At 46.3% G+C, this 16,614-nt stretch overlaps 1 protein-coding gene across 2 annotated transcripts in view; it reads right to left on the bottom strand.

The window, feature by feature from the left end:
* LOC127568682 (junctional adhesion molecule-like) overlaps positions 1 to 16,328 on the bottom strand; it is a 35,060-nt gene extending 18,732 nt beyond the window's left edge. For both annotated transcript variants that reach the window (XM_052012712.1, XM_052012711.1), the window contains exons 1-2: positions 16,197 to 16,328; positions 4,830 to 4,988 (exon numbers count right to left, since the gene is read on the bottom strand). In XM_052012712.1, coding sequence (XP_051868672.1) covers positions 4,830 to 4,988; positions 16,197 to 16,263 — 226 coding nt within the window. In that variant the 5' untranslated portion in view covers positions 16,264 to 16,328. The remainder of the gene's footprint in view (positions 1 to 4,829; positions 4,989 to 16,196) is intronic.
* Positions 16,329 to 16,614: the final 286 nt, after the last annotated feature.

Here is a 16,614-nt window from a genome sequence, read left to right on the forward strand (position 1 = left end):
AAGGATCAAATACATCGGGTACAGGATAGGTATGGCCCGATTAGAATGGACACGAATGGGAAAATAAGGGAACCTTGGATGTGCAGAGAAGTGGTGAACTTAGTCAAGAAGGAAAAGGACAAGTATGCAGATCTTCGGAAGTTAGGATCAGACAGAGCACGTGGGGACTATAGAGAAGCTCGAAATGAACCCAAGAATTAGGAAAGCCAAGAGGGGGCCATGAAAAGTCCTTAGCAAGTAGGATTAAGGAGAATCCAAAGGCATTCTTTCCCTATGTCAGGAATAAGAGGATAATGAGGGGAAGGGTAGGACCACAGGGATAAAGCAGGGAATCTATGTTTGGATGCAGAGGATGTGGGGGAGGTTCTGAATGAGTATTTCTCTTCAGTATTTACCAGGAAAGGGACATGCAGGACGCAGAAATTGGAACTGAGGGCAGAAACAGGGCATTTAGAGGTCAGGGAGGAGGTTGTGTTAGGTCTCCTAAACAGTATTAAGGTGGATAAGTCCCCGGGGCCCGATGGGATATACCCCAGGTTACTGAGGGAGGCGAGAGAGGAAATTGCCGAGGCCTTGACCAGTATCTTTGTGTCCTCTTTGACCACAGGTGAGGTCCCGGATGACTGGCGAGTGGCTAATGCTGTTCTTCTATTTAAGAGAGGAGCAAGGGAAAATCCGGGGAACGATAGACTGGTGAGTCTCACATTAGTTGCAGGGAAATTGCTGGAGAAAACTCTTCGAGATAGGATATACGAGCATCTGGAATCCAATGGCTTGATTAGGGAAAGCCAGCATGGCTTTGTGTGGGGCAAGTCGTGTCTTACTAACCTGGTTGAGTTTTTTGACAGGGTGACGAGAGAGACTGACGAAGGTAGAGCTGTGGATGTCATCTATATGGACTTCAGTAAGGCATTTGACAAGGTCCCACATAATTGGTTAATCAACAAAGTTCACATGTATGGGGTCAGTGGAGAATTGGCTGTGTGAATCCAGAACTGGCTTGCCTGTAGAAGACTGTAGAGGGTGGTGGTCGAAGGGACTTATTCGGGCTGGAGGCCTGTGAGTGATGGTGTTCCGCAGGGATCTGTACTGGGACCTCTGCTGTTTGTGATGTACATAAATGACCTGGATGAGTATGTTGATGGGTGGGTAAGTTTGCTGATGATACCAAGATTGGAGGAGTTGTGAATAGTGTAGAAGACTGACGACAGATACAGTGTGAATATAGATCAGCTGCAGATGTGGGCAGAGAAATGGCAGATGGGGTTTAACCCAGATAAATGTGAGGTGTTGTACTTTGGTAGTACTAATGTCAAGAGGCAGTACGCTCAAGGGCAGACCCTTAACAGTGTTGAAGAGCAGAGACCTTGGGGTACAAGTCCATTGCTCATTGAGAGTGACTACACAGGTAGACAGGGTGGTTAAGAAGGCTTATGGAATGCTTGCTTTCATTAATTGAGGTATTGAGTATAGGAGTCAAGAAGTCATGATGCATCTCTATAGAACTCAGGTTAGGCCACATTTAGAGTATTGCGTGCAGTTCTGGTCACCTCACTATAGGAAGGATGTCGTGGATTCAGAGGGTGCAGAGGAGGTTTACTAGGATGCTGCCTGGATTAGAGGGCATGTGCTATCAGGAGAGGCTGGACACACTTGGGCTCTTTTCTCTGGAGCAGCAGAGGCTGAGGGGTGATTTGTTGAAAGTGTATAAAATTATGTGGGGCACAGATAGGGTGGACAAGCAATATCTTTTTCCCATTATTGAGTGATCCAATACCAGAGGGCATGCATTTAAGGTGAGAGGGGGGAGGTTCAGAACAGATGTGAGGGGTACGTTTTTTTTTACTGAGAGTGGTGGATGCCTGGAATGCGTTGCCTGATAGGGTGGAGGAGGCAAATTCATTGGGGGCTTAAGAGGGGCTCGGATGGGCACATGAATGAGAGGAAGATGGAGGGATATGTGCATTCTGTAGGTAGGAGGGATTAGCTATGTCGGCACAACATTGTGGGCTGAAGGGCCTGTTCTGTGCTGTACTGTTCTGTGTTCTAAAACAAAAGTAGAAAAAACAAACAGTCCACTTTAGTGCAAAGTGGTCATAGTGTTGCTCAACTATACTCAATGGTTGTGCCGGTTGGTTCAAGAACTGAATGGTTGAAGGGAAGCAGCTGTTCCTGAACCTGGTGGTGTGGGACTTCAGGCTTCTGTACCTCCTGCCTGATGGGAGCTGTGAGAAGATGGCACGGCCCAGATGGTGGGGACCTTTGATGAGGGATGTTGCCTTCTTGAGGCAGCACCTCCTGTAGATACTCCTGATGAGAAAAACAGAATCCAGTACCACCCCCAGGGGAACTCCACCGTACACTGTCCTCCAGTCCAAGAAAACTACTCCCTGCTCCTCTCTGCAGCATTGACTGGGGAAAGTTTGATAGAGACTTCTGATGAGGTAACAGAGACGGCCAAGGAGGGAAATGTGGTTGATGTGTGTACGGACTTCCAAAAAGTAAGTGCTTCACGGTAAGCGTGTTACCAAGACTGAAGTCCATGCAATAGAAAGAGATTTAGCAGCAGTCCTTCTGTACTGTTGTGATCATCCTGGTCCCCCCCCCCCCCCCCCCCATACCATGCTCTGCTCTGGACTGACGGACTCTGTAGAGAGCGGTGAACACTGCCCAGTCCCTCACAGGTTCCTCACCTCCTTCCATCCACTCCGTCTTCACTGTGTGTTGCTTCAGGGAGGCTGACAGTATCGTCAGGGATACCTGTCACACTGGCCATTCCCTCTTCTCTCTTCTGAGAGAAGATTCAGGAGCTTGGAGGACAGACGTCCAGACTCAGGAACAGCTGCTTCCCCACTGCTGTCAGACTCCTGAACCAGTCACCTCTGTCACACCCCCTTCCTGGTGGTGCTGCCACGTTCTCGGACTCTGAACTCTCCCTCTTCTGTTATCGTCACCTTACCATCTCTTTTTGGACCACCTCCGACTGCACAACTGCTGTTTTACACTCGTTGTGTTTACTGTAGTGTTTATTATTACCAGGTTTACTCTGAGCTTCACGCAAGCACGATGACTGTGTCGAGCAGGGGGATGAGGGAATGAGGGATGGGCAAGTGATTCAAGTGACTGTGGAGGATATTTAGTTCCTTAGTGAAAATGAAAAGTACTGCAGATGCTGGAAATCCGGAGCTCCTGAATGTTCAGTAAATCTGCCTGAATAAACACCTGTTGTTCAGATTAATTAAACCCCCACAAATACTTCCCCTTAATCTTCAGATTAATGCAATTTCCCCAGTGGATGCTGCTGAGATGTAGTTATTCTATTATTCTGGTTAATTCTCTCCAAATACGCAGCCTTACTGTGCAGACTGTTACTCTGACAGACCCCAGTGAGGTAATGATAGAAGAGGAGATGAAAGCTTGCTGCGCTACACGTCCTCAGGCTGTACAAAGAGCAGGAAACAATCACCATGTAACTATATTAGGGTCATGGAGTCATACAGTGATACAGCACAGATACAGGCCCTTCAGCCCAACCAGTCCATGCCAACCATGGTGTCCACCCAGCTAGTCCCAATTCCCTGCATTCAGCCCATATCCCTCCAAGCCCCGCCCCTCCATGTACCTATCCAAGTGCTTCTTAAATGATCCTGTTGTACCTGCCTCACCCACTTCCTCTGGCAGCTCGTTCCACACACTCACCATCCTCTGTGTGAAAAAGTTGCCCCTCAGGTCACTTTTAAATCTTTCCCCTCTCATCCTAAAGCTATGTCCCCTAGTTTTGGACTCCCCTACCCTGGGGAAAACCCTGGTACTGGCCACCTTATCTGTGCCTCTCATGATTTTATAAACCTTGTCTTAATAAGGCTGTTAATAAGCATTTTATATAAGCAGCATTTCAAGCATCTGAATAAGTATTTTATAAACTTGGTCAGGCCCGGGGGATTTATCCACCTTATTGTAAATACCTCCTCCCTCGCAATATGAATGTTCTCCAAAATATCTCCACTTGTCCCCCTTATCTTGAGCAACCATAATTGTCTCCTCAGTAAACAGAGGAGAAATATTGGTTAAAGATCCCTCCCATATTACTGCTTGAGACATAGGCAGCCCTGCTGATCTCTAGGGGGACCTGGTCTCTCCCTAGCCACCCTTTTACTCTTAATATAGCTATAGAACCTCTTAGGATATTCCTTAACCTTACCTGCCAGATCCATCTAATACACTTTGCCCTCCTGATTTCCCTTGTGTGTCCTTAGTTATTTTATAGTCATCAAGGGATTCACTTGTCCTCGACCTCCCAAACCCAATGTACGCTTCCTTCTGTTTCCGGACCTGAGCCTCAATATCTGATCTCAGCCAAGGTTCCCTAAACTTGCCAGGTTTACCCTTCACCCCAACAGGAACAGGCTGCTCCTAAACTCTTGATATCACACTCTTAAAAGCCTCCCACTTGCCACTCATTCCTTTCCTTTCAAACAGGCTCACCCAATTGACTTCTGCTAGATCCTGTCTAATTCCCCCAAGTTAGCCCCACTGCAGTTTAGGACCCTAATTTGTTCTACATGTGCAAAATAGGTGCTTAGAGATGACATTGTTGAGGGATCGTCCAGTGAGGCTACATGGGTAGATCTTAGAAACAAGGGGGAGTGTAACTCTGGTGGGGGTGGACGATCACCCAAGAATGTCATCTGAGTTCATATTCTTGCAACACTTGTGTTCCTTGCAGAATGTTCCAGTTATAGGATTCACACAAAATGCAGGACACACAGCACAGCTCAAACCACGTCAAGTTTTCAACACCAACACCACCAAAGCACACTGGTACTTACCCACAGCAACACACAGGAAGAGGGTCACAGCAGAAAGATGTTTATTGCTCATGTCAATAGAATGGGAGTTGTCTTCTCCACAGTTTACAGAATGTGCAGGAAATATGTTGTACCACACTGATGTGCCCAGCTGACAGAACTTCCTTCTTGCAGCAGTCACTGAGGACACAGAAAGAGGAAGCAGAGGCAATAAAGAAAAAACAGATGGAGCAAGGTTGGGGGAGGTGAATGTAAAGTTTGGAGATGGCTGCTGGGGGGAGATAAGTTGGGGGGGGGCAGTGGGGAGTTGCACATTTAATCAGGGACAATATCACAGCTACACAGAGGACATAATGGGTGGGCTTATCCACTGGGTCTATATGGGTAGAACTCAAAATCAAGAAAGGTGCAATCACTCTGATGGGCTTATACTACAGACCCCCAATAGCCACTGGGATATTGAGAAACAGATATGCCGGCAGATTAGGGAAAGGTGCAAAAACAACAGGGTTGTTGTAATGGGTGATTTCAAGTTCCCTGATAAAGACTGGGTTTAGATGGGGCAGAATTTGTTAGGTGCGTCCAGGAGGGTTTTCTTAAATCAATATGTAGATAGTCCAATGAGAGGAGGGACCATATTGGACCTGGTGTTGGGAAATGAGCCTGGCCAGGTGACTGAACTTTTGTGGGAGAACACTCAGGCAACAGTGACCACAACTCCTTAAGTTTTAAGACAGCTATAGATATGTATAAGTATAGACCTTGCGGGGACGTATTACATTGGGGCAGGGCAAATTACGAGAGCATTAGGCAGGAACTCGGGAGAGTTAACTGGCAACAGCTGTTTTTGGGCAAGTCCACATCTGACATGTGGAGGGTGTTTGAAGACCAACTGCACAGAGTACAGGACAGGGATGTTCCAGTGAGAAGGAAGGACAAGGATGGAAAGGTGAGGGAACCTTGGATGTCAAGAGAGGTGGTGAATTTAGTCAAGAAGAAAAGGAAGCGCATGTAAGGTTAAAGAAGCTAAAATCAAATGGAGCCCTTGAGGATGACAAAAATGGAAAAGAACTCGAAGGGGATTAGGTGATCCAGGAGGGGCCATGAAAAATTCTTGGCAAGTAGGATTAAAGTGAATACCAAGATATTCTATACATACATCAAGAGCAAGAGGATAACGAGGGAGAGGGTAGGACCACTCAAGGATGAAGGAGGAAACGTGCTTGGAAGCAGAGGACGTGGGTGAGGTCCTAAATGAGTACTTTGCATCAGTATTTGCCAAGGAGAAGGACGTGGAGGACAGGGAGATCAGTGTGGAGCATGCTAGTATGAACAACGTAGTATTGGGACACTTTAGAACCGCAGAACAGTGCAGCACAATACAGGCCCTTCAGCCCACAATGTTGTACTGACCTTTAAACCTCACCTAAGACTATCTAACCCCTTCCTCCTACATATCCTCCTATTTTAAATTCCTCCATGTGCTTATCTAGTAATCTCTTGAATTTGACCAATGTACCTGCCTCCACCACCACCCCAGGCAGCGCATTCCATCCACCAACCACTCTGGGTAAAAATCTCCCTCTGATATCTCCCTTGAACTTCCCACCCATTACTTTAAAGCTTTGCCCTCTTGTATTGAGCATTGGTGCCCTGGGAAAGAGGCGCTGGCTGTCCACTATCTATTCCTCTTAACATTTTGTACACCTCTATCATGTCTCCCCTCATCCTCCTCCTCTCCAAAGAGTGAAAAAAAGGAAAAAAACTTGAGGCTTTGTGGGTTTCACTTCAGAGGACTTCGGAGCAGATAGGTTTCTTTTTTTATCATTTTTATTAGGGTTTTAATAAGGGTTAGTTTTTAATAGGGTTGTAATCATTAGGGTTAGATTTTTTAAGGTACTTTTATAAGTGTTTTAAAAGTTTTAAGTGGTAGAGTGGGGGCTGGACTGTGTGGCGCAGGCAGTTTAAAAATCAAACAGACTATACAGTGGGCAGTGTCGGAGCGGGCAGTGGAGTGAGAGGGAGCAGAGTGTTCTGGGCTTTGGCTCAAGGGGCTTCAGTGTAAAGAGGCAAGGAAAGGTAGGTGACTTGAGTTAAGGAAGGAGTGTGAGTGCGGTTTCCTGTACTCAGTGTCAGATGTGGGAGTTCCCAGAGGCAGGGCTACGTCTGCGCCCGGTGTGTCGAGCTGCAGCTCCTGAGGGACCGTGTTAGGGAACTGGAGATGCAGTTCAATGACCTTTGTCTGGTCAGGGAGAGTGAGGAGGTGATAGAGAGGAGTTATAGGCAGGTGGTCACATCAGGACCATCGGAATCAGGCAATTGGGTCACAGTCAGGAGGGGGAAGGGGAAGAGTCAGGTACTAGAGAGTACCCCTGTGGCTGTACCCCTTGACAATAAGTACTCCTGTTTGAGTACTGTTGGGGGGGACAGCCCACCTGGGGGAAGCAATAATGGCAGTGTCTCTGGCACAGAGCCCAGCCCTGTGGCTCAGATGGGTAGGGAAGGAGTGGGAGGGTACTAGTGATAGGTGGGCAGAAGCAATTCTATGGATGCAGGGTCTGGGATGTTTCAGATCGCGTCCAAGATATCCTGAAGGGGGAGGGAGAACAGCCAAAGGTCGTGGTACATATTGGTACCAACGACATAGGTAGGGAAAGGAATGAGGTCCTGAAAAGGGACTATAGAGAATTAGGAAGGAGGTTGAGAAGCAGGACCTCAAAGGTAGTAATTTCCAGATTACTGCCTGTGCTAAGTGACAGTGGGTATAGGAACAGAATGAGGTGGTGGTTAAATGCATGGTTGAGGGATTGGAGTAAGGAGCAGGGATTCAGTTTTCTGGATCATTGGGGCCTCTTTTGGGGCAGGTATGACCTATTCAAAGAGGATGGGTTGCATTTGAATCCAAGGGGGATGAACATACTGGCAGGGAGGTTTGCTCAGGCTACTGGGGAGGGTTTAAACTAGAATTGTTGGGGGGGTAGGATCCCTACTGGAGAGACTGGGGAAGAGGTGTTTGGCTCTCAAATAGAGGAAGCTAGGAGTAAGTACCATAGGCAGGTGATAGAGAAGGGACGTGTTCAGACAGGCTTGAGATGTGTCTATTTTAACGCAAGGAGTATTGTGAACAAGGCGGATGAGCTTAGAGCTTGGATCGATACTTGGAGCTATGATGTGGTGGCCATTACGGAGACGGATGACTCAGGGACTGGAATGGTTGATTCAAGTGCCAGGTTTTAGATGTTTCAGGAAGGACAGGGAGGGGGGCAAGAGAGGTGGGGGAGTGGCACTGTTGATCAGAGATAGAGTCACAGCTGCAGAAAAGATGGACGTTGTGGAGGGATTGTCTGTGGGTGGAGGTTAGGAATACAAGAGGTTGATAACTTCACTGGGTGTTCTTTTTAATATATAGGCCACCCAATAGTGACAGGGTTATTGAGGAGCAGATAGGGAAGCAGATCCTAGAAAGGTGTGAAAATAACAGAGTTGTTGTGATGGGGGATTTTAATTTCCCAAATATCGACTAGCATCTACAGACAGTGAGGGGTTTAGATGGGATGGAGTTTGTTAGGTGTTCAGGAAGGGTTCCTGACACAGTGTGTAGATAGACCTACAAGAGGAGAGGCTGTGCTTGATTTGATGTTGGGTAATGAACCTGGTCAGGTGTCAGATCTCTCAGTGGGTGAACATTTTGGTGACAATGATCATAATTCTCTCTCCTTTACATTAGCACTGGAGAGAGATAGGAACAGACAGACTAGAAAGGCATTTACTTGGAGTAAAGGGAATTATGAGGCTCTCAGGCAGGAAATTGGAAGCTTAAATTGGGAACAGATGTTCTCAGGGAAAAGTATGGAAGATATGTGGCAAATATTCAGGGGGTATTTGTGTGGAGCTCTGCATAGACATGTTCCGATGAGACAGGGGAGTCACGAGAGGATACAGGAACCATGGTGTACGAAGGCTATAATAAATCTAGTCAAAAGGAAAAGAAAAGCTTACAAAAGGTCCAGAGAGCTAGGTAATGTTTGCGATCTGGAGGAGTACAAGGCTAAAAGGAAGGAACTTAAGAAAGAGATTAGGAGAGCCAGAAGGGGACATGAGAAGGCCTTGGTGGGCAGGATTAAGGAAAACCCCAAGGTGTTCTACAAGTATGTGAAGAGTAAGAGGATGAGATGCGAAAGGATAGGGCCTATCAAGTGCAGCAGTGGGAAAGTGTGTATGGATCCAGAATAGCAGAGGTACTTCATGAACACTTTATGTTAGTATTCACCACAGAAAAAGATATCGGGGATTGTACTGGGGACTTGCAGCGGGCTGAAAAGCTTGAGCATGTAGATATTAGAAAAGAGGTGGTGCTGAAACTTTTGGAAAGCATCAAGTTAGATAAGTCGCCAGGATCGGATGAGATGTACCCCAGGTTGCTGTGGGAGGCGAGGGAGGAGATTGCGGGGCCTCTGACAATGATCTTTGCGTCGTCGATAGAGACGGGAGGGATTCTAGAAGATTGGAGGGTTGTGGATGTTGTTCCCTTATTCAAGAAGGGGAGTAGGGATAGCCCAGGAAATTATAGACACGAAGGTTGGGGGTGTTGTGAATAGTTTTGATGGCTGTCAGAGGTTACAGAGGGACATAGATAGGATGCAGAGTTGGGCTGAGAAGTGGCAGATGCAGTTCAACCAGGATAAGTGTGAAGTGGTTCATTTTGTTAGGTCAAATATGTTGGCGGAATATAGTCTTAATGCTAGGACTCTTGGCAGTGTGGAGGATCAGAGGGATCTTGGGGTCCAAGTCCATAGGACGCTCAAAGTGGCGGCGCAGGTTGACTCTGTGGTTAAGAAGGCATATGGTGTAATTTCCTTCATCAATCGTGGAATTTAATTTAGGAGTCAAGAGGTACTGTTGCAGCTATATAGGTCCCTGGTCAGACCCCACTTGGAGTATTGTGCTCAGTTCTGGTCACCTCACTACAGGAAGGATGTGGGAGCCATAGAGAGGGTGCAGAGGAGATTTACAAGGATGCTGTCACGAACCAGCAACAAAAGAAACACACTGAGCATGATTCAGTGTTAAAAACTATTTTATTAATCACTACTTATGATAATACGTAAAATAAAAGTTAAAAAAAATGTTAGTATGTTAGAATTCAAAAATGTTAAACCTCGAACGTTAACCCCAAAACTAAACTCTTCGTGTGTGTGTGTGTGTGACAAAGTCCAAAACTCCCAGTTCCGGAATGGTTCTTAAAGTTCAGTTCCGCAAGCCATAAGGTGAAACATGAGCAAGGGCTTCTTCAACAACCACCGTTGTCTGAAGATAAGATGTAGATGTAGAAAAACATAGAGAGAGTACATACGAAATCCAAATGTTCCACGATGGAACCCAAACGACACTTCAGTGTTTACTCGGTAGTGACTTCCTCACCCCGAAAAGCATCCGAACCGTGGTCGTCCACACACAAATACCTGTTTCCTTCTACAGGTCAGCAACAAAGTGAACTCCACCGGATTACTTCCAACTTCCATACATGGATTTCAGTGGCAAACACAGTTATTGTTTCTCATCCATCAATAGAGAAAACAAGCAGGCTGGTGTCTCTCTCCCTTCTCTCTCTCTCCTTCTTCTTCTTCTTACTTCTTCAACAACGTCATTACGTCCTTTATCTTCTATTGACGTAAGCACGCCCCACACACACATACACACACACTCTCTATCTTAAAGGGACTTTCACTGAGTCCGTAACAATGCTGCCTGGAATGTGGAGTGTTAAGGACTCAGTGAAAGTCCCTTTAAGATAGAGAGTGTCTGTGTATGTGGGGCGTGCTTACGTCAATAGAAGATGTTGTTGAAGAAGTCAGAGAGAGAAAGAGAGAGAGAGAGCGAGAGAGAGAAGGGAGAGACACCAGCCTGCTAGTTTTCTCTATCGATGGATGAGAAACTATAACTGTGTTTGCCACTGAAATCCATGTATGGAAGTTGGAAGTAATCCGGTGGAGTTCACTTTGTTGCTGACCTGTAGAAGGAAACAGGTATTTGTGTGTGGACGACCACGGTTCGGATGCTTTTCGGGGTGAGGAAGTCACTACCGAGTAAACACTGAAGTGTCGCTTGGGTTCCATCGTGGAACATTTGGATTTCATATTTACTCTCTTTATGTTTCTCTACATCTACGTCTTATCTTCAGACAACGGTGGTTGTTGAAGAAGCCCTTGCTCATGTTTCACCTTATGGCTTGCGGAACTGAACTTTAAGAACCATTCCGGAACTTGGAGTTTGGGACTTTGTCACACACACACACACACGAAGAGTTTAGTTTTGGGGTTAATATTCAAGGTTTAACATTTTTTTTTAACTCTAACATACTAACATCTTTACTTTTATTTTTCGTATTATCACAAGTAGTGATTAATAAAATAGTTTTTAACACTGAATCATGCTCAGTGTGTTTCTTTTGTTGCTGGTTCGTGACAGGAGCATGCCTTATGAAAGCAGGCTGAGGGAACTTGGCCTTTTCTCCTTGGAGAGATGGAGGATGAGGGGGGACCTGATAGAGGTGTATAAGATGATGAGAGGTATTGATCAGGTAGATAGTCAGAGGCTTTTCTCCAGGACTGAAATGGTGGCCACAAGAGGGGATATGTTTAAGGTGCTGGGGAGTAGGTACAGAGGAGATGTCAGGGGTAAGTTTTTTTACTCAGTGGTGAGTGTGTGGAACGGGCTGCCGGCAACGGTGGTGGAGACGGATACGATAGGGTCTTTCAAGAGACTGTTAGATAGGTACATGGAGCTGAGTAAAATAGAGGGCTATGGGTAAGCCTAGTAATTTTTAGGGTAGAGACATGTTCAGCACAGCTTTGTGGGCTGAAAGGCCTGAATTGTGCTGTAGTTTTTCTATGTTCTAAATCCCTAGCTCCCTTAGTCTCTCCTCATAATCCATACTCTCCAATCTCATAACACGTACTCTAAACCAGGCAGCATCCTGGTTAATCTCCTCTGCACCCTTTCCAACGCTTCCACATCCTTCCTATAATGAGGTGACCAGAACTGGACACAGTACTCTAAGTGTGGCCTAACCAGAGTTTTGTAAAGCTGCATCATTACTCCGTGGCTCTTAAACTTGATCCCATGACTTATGAAAGCTAACATCCCATAAGCTTTCTTAACCACCCTATCCACCTGTGAGGCAATTTTCAGTGATCTGTGGATATGAACCCCCAGCTCCCTCTGCTCCTCCACACTACCCAGAATCCTGCCATTGACCTTGTACTCCGCCTTGGAGTTTGTCCTTCCAAAGTGTACCACCTCACACTTCTCCGGATTGAACTCCATCTGCCACTTGTCAGCCCAGCTCTGCATCTTATCAATGTCCCTCTGCAATCTTTGACAGTTCTCCACACTATCCACAACACCACCAACCTTTGTCATCTGCAAACTTGCCAACCTACCCTTCTACCCCCTCATCCAATTCATTAATAAAAATCATGAAAAGTAGAGGTCCTAGAACTGATCTTTGTGGGACACCACTAGTCACAGCCTCCAATCTGAATGCACTCCCTCCACTACAACCCTCTGCTTTCTACAGGCAAGCCAATTGAATCCACATGGCCAAGCCTCCCTGGATCCCATGCCCTCTGACCTTCTGAAGAAGCCTACGATGTGGAATCTTGTCAAACGCCTTACTAAAATCCATGTAGACCACATCCACTGCACTACCCTCATCAATCTTCCTGGTCACCTCCTCAAAGAATCCTATCAGGCTTGTGAAGCATGATCTGCCCTTCACAAAGCTATGCTGGCTGTCCCTAATCAGACCATGATTCTTTAAGTGCTCATAGATCCCATCTCTAAGAATCCTTTCCAACAGCTTGCCCACCACAGACATAATTCTCACTGGTCTATAATTCCCTGCACTATCCCTACTTCCTTTTTTGAATAAGGGGACATTTGCCACCCTCCAATACCATTCCCGTTGACGAGGACACAGAGCCTAGCCAACCGTTCAGCAATCTCCTCCCTCCCCCTGCAGAGCAGCCTGGGGAATATTCCATCAGGTCCCGGGGTCTTATCTGTCCTAATATTTTCCAACAGCTCCAACACTGTTGTGTTGGTTCTAAGTCACAGGCCTGATTGGGTATACCCCAGGTTATTGAGTGAGGCAAGAGATGAGATTGCTGGGGCCTTGACTCAGATCTGTCCTCGCCAGCCAGAGGTGAGGTCCCGGAGGACTGATGAGTAGTATTGTTGTTCCATTTTTCAAGAATGGAACTAGGGATAATCCTGAAAACTATAGACTGGTAAGTCTCACATCAATGGTAGGGAAACTATTGGAGAGAATAGCTTAGAGAGGAAATCCTGTCCTTTGGGATAGGATTTATGAGCATTTGGAAAACAGTGGCCTAATTAGCAACAGTCATCATGGCATATGTGGGCAGGCCATGTCTTACTAACTTGATTGAGGGGTTCTACCCATATCACCAATTTTCATGTCATCTACAAATCATATCTCCTACATTGTCATCCAAGTCCATTAATGTAAACCACAAACAAAAGGTCCCAGCATCGATCAACATGGTACACCCATAGTCACAATCTTCCAACCAGAAATGCATCTCTCCACCACTACCCTCTGCCTCGTAATACCATACCAATTTTGGATTCAATTAGCCAACTTGTCTTCAATCCCATGTGCCTTAACCTTCTGGATCAGCCTATCATGCGGGGCATCATCCGACACAAAACAAGGTCAGTGAACTTGTGGCACAAATCAGTACAAAGGGGCATGATTTAGTGGCCATTACAGAAACGTGGTTGCAGGGTGGAGATGAGTGGGAATTAAATATCCAACAGTATCAGGTAATACAGAAGGATAGGGGAATTTAAGGGAGGTGGGAGATGATGTAGGATCTAGGGAGCAGAATGTAGATTCTATCTGGGTGGAGATTAGCAACAATAAAAGGGAAAAAAAAAATTACTGGTGGGAGTTGTTATTATTCAGTGGCCCACAGACATTACAGTGGCACAGGCAATGAACCAGGAAATATCTGATACATGTAAGAATGGAACGGCAGTTGTCGTGGGGGACTTTAACTTCCACATAGATTGGGTGAATCAAGTTGGTCAAGGCAGTCTTGACAAGGACTTCTTAGAATGGATCCGTGACAGCTTTCTTGAACAGCATGTTAGTGAACCTACAAGGGAAAATGTTATCTTGGATCTGGTCTTGTGCAAGGAGACAGGTAAAATTAATGATCCTGTAATTAGGGATCCTCTTGGATAGAGTGATTAGAGTATGACTGAATTTCTCATACAAATGGAGGGTGCAATATTTCAATCTGAAACCAAGGTATTATGCCTAAACAAGGGAGACTACAACGGGATGAGGGAGGAGTTGGCTAGCTTAGACCTGGAACACAGGCTGTATGGTGGGACAGTTGAGGAACAGTGGAAGACTTAAAGATTTTTCATGGTGCTCAACAAAAGTATATTCTGGTTAAAAGCAAGGACAGGAAGGGTGGGGAAAGCCAGCCGCGGATAACTAAGGAAATAAAAGGCATCAAGCTAGAAGCTCATGCATACAATGTCGCCAAGAGTAGTGGGAAACTGGAAGATTGGGAAAACTTTAAAAAGCAACAAAGAACCACTAGGCAAGCAATAAGGGAAGATAGATTATGAAAGTTAATTAGCACAAAGTATAGAAGCGTTGGGCTGAAAGGACTGTTTCCCTGCTGTATAACTATGATTCCATGGGTAGGTACAAGATAGTCAGCACAGACACGGTGGGCCAAACAGCCTGTTTCTGTGCTGTATGATTCTGATTCCACAGTAAAGTTCTCTCTGCACTGTCCAATAGAACACCCCCCAGATAGGGAAAGAGAACACCCAGCTTTACAATTACAACTTACATTTAGTGAACATCTTTAACATAAATAGACAACGACTGCATTGGTGCCGCCTCTTGTACTTGTGCAAAACTCAGTTTCATAAATTTCACCACTAATTTTCACCCTGCTCTCCAATTCACCGGGACTATTTCTGACACCTCTCTCTCCTTCCTCGATCTTTCCATCTCAGGAGATTCCTTGTCCACTGACATCTTCTACAAACCCACTGATGCCCACAGCTACCTCAATTACAGCTCCTCCCACTGTCTCTTGCAAGGACGCGATCCCTTTCTCAATTTCTCTGCTGCACCTGCTCCCATGATGAGGTTTTCCACTCCAGGACATCAGAGGTGTCCAATTTCTTTACTAACCAGGGCTTCCCCCGACTGTGGTCAAGAGAGCTCTCACCCATATCTCTGCCATTTCCCACACCTCTGCTCTCACCCCCACCCCTCCCAGACCCAACAGCGATAGGGTCCCCCTTGTCCTCACATTTCATCCCACCAGCCTACGTATCCAACACATCATTCTCCGCCACTTCCGCCATCTGCAACAGGACCCCACTACCAAGCATATCTTCCCCTCACCACCCCTTTCTGCCTTTCGCAGGGACCGCTCTGTGACTCCCTAGTTCACACCTCCCTCCCCCACCCCGGGGACTTCCCGCTGTCCCTGCCCTAGGGGCAGGTGTTGCACCTACACCACCTCCATCCAGGGACCCAAACAGTCCTTTCAGGTGAGACAGATTCACCTGCCCCTCCCTTAATATCATCTACTGCATTCGGTGCTCCCAGTGTGGCCTCCTCTACATCGGTGAGAACAAACGCAGACTAGGTGATCGTTTCGCAGAACACCTGCACTCTGTCCATAACTGCAACCTGCGTCTCCCTGTTGCCGGTCACTTCAACTCCCCGTCCCACACTATCACTGACATGTCAGTCCTTGGCCTCCTCCATGTTATGTTTGTTCTTCATCATGAGACAAACTTGGCGTGGGTTTAACACTGAACGTTTAAAAAATAACAATCTGCACAGACTTTCAACAGACTTTTCCCGCTCTTTCCAGCCACTTCCTGTTCCCCATGTGACCCCTTGCATTGCCTGCTGGGAACTGTAGTTCTTTATAATAACTACATAACACTGCCAGGAGAATTCCAAGCGCAAACTGGAGGAAGAGCATCTCATTTTCCGTCTTGGAACCTTGTAGCCTAATGGCATGAACATTGAATTTTCCCATTAAGTAATCCCCACCCCCCTTCCCCACGCTTCTCCTTCCCTTTCCAAGCCACTTTTTATCTACCTTTTTCTCCTTACCTGTGACCCATCCCCCAGTGGATCTGCTCTCCCCTCCTCCCTGACACCTGCCTATCACTGTCTCTTACCTGCATCTACCTATCACCACCCTGTGCCCACCCCACCTCCCCACTGTCCACCTATCACTGCTCTGCTTTTCCCTCCTATATATTGGGCTTAACCTTTTCCCATCTTCAGTCCTGAAGGAGGCTCCTGACCTGAAACGTTGACCACCTGCTTTTCTCCACGGATGCTGCCTGGCCTGCTGAGGTCCTCCAGCATCATCGTGCTTTTCAACCAGGCTGATATTCCCAGTGCAGTAACAAGTTAGTGGTGAATTTTCATTTGCACTTAGTCTCTCAGGCAGACAAAATATCTCATGGCCTTAGTTCAAATGAGGAACTTATTGCAAGTGTCTAGGCCAATATTTCATCCCAACACTGCAACCCTCAGTTGTGCAACAGCAAGAAAGTACCTGACATTAAAGCTAAACCAAATTGCAGCAATGGGCACAGGAGTAGAAGGTGTTTACAGAACAGTATGAAAGAACTGGCACAGTATGGAAAGGAATTTTATCACAGCAACATCAAAATTGGTCCCAAAATTCTCAACCAATTGATATGATTACATGGATTT

The sequence above is a fragment of the Pristis pectinata genome, chromosome 3 (genome assembly GCF_009764475.1).
Source record: "Pristis pectinata isolate sPriPec2 chromosome 3, sPriPec2.1.pri, whole genome shotgun sequence".
NCBI lineage: Eukaryota > Metazoa > Chordata > Chondrichthyes > Rhinopristiformes > Pristidae > Pristis > Pristis pectinata.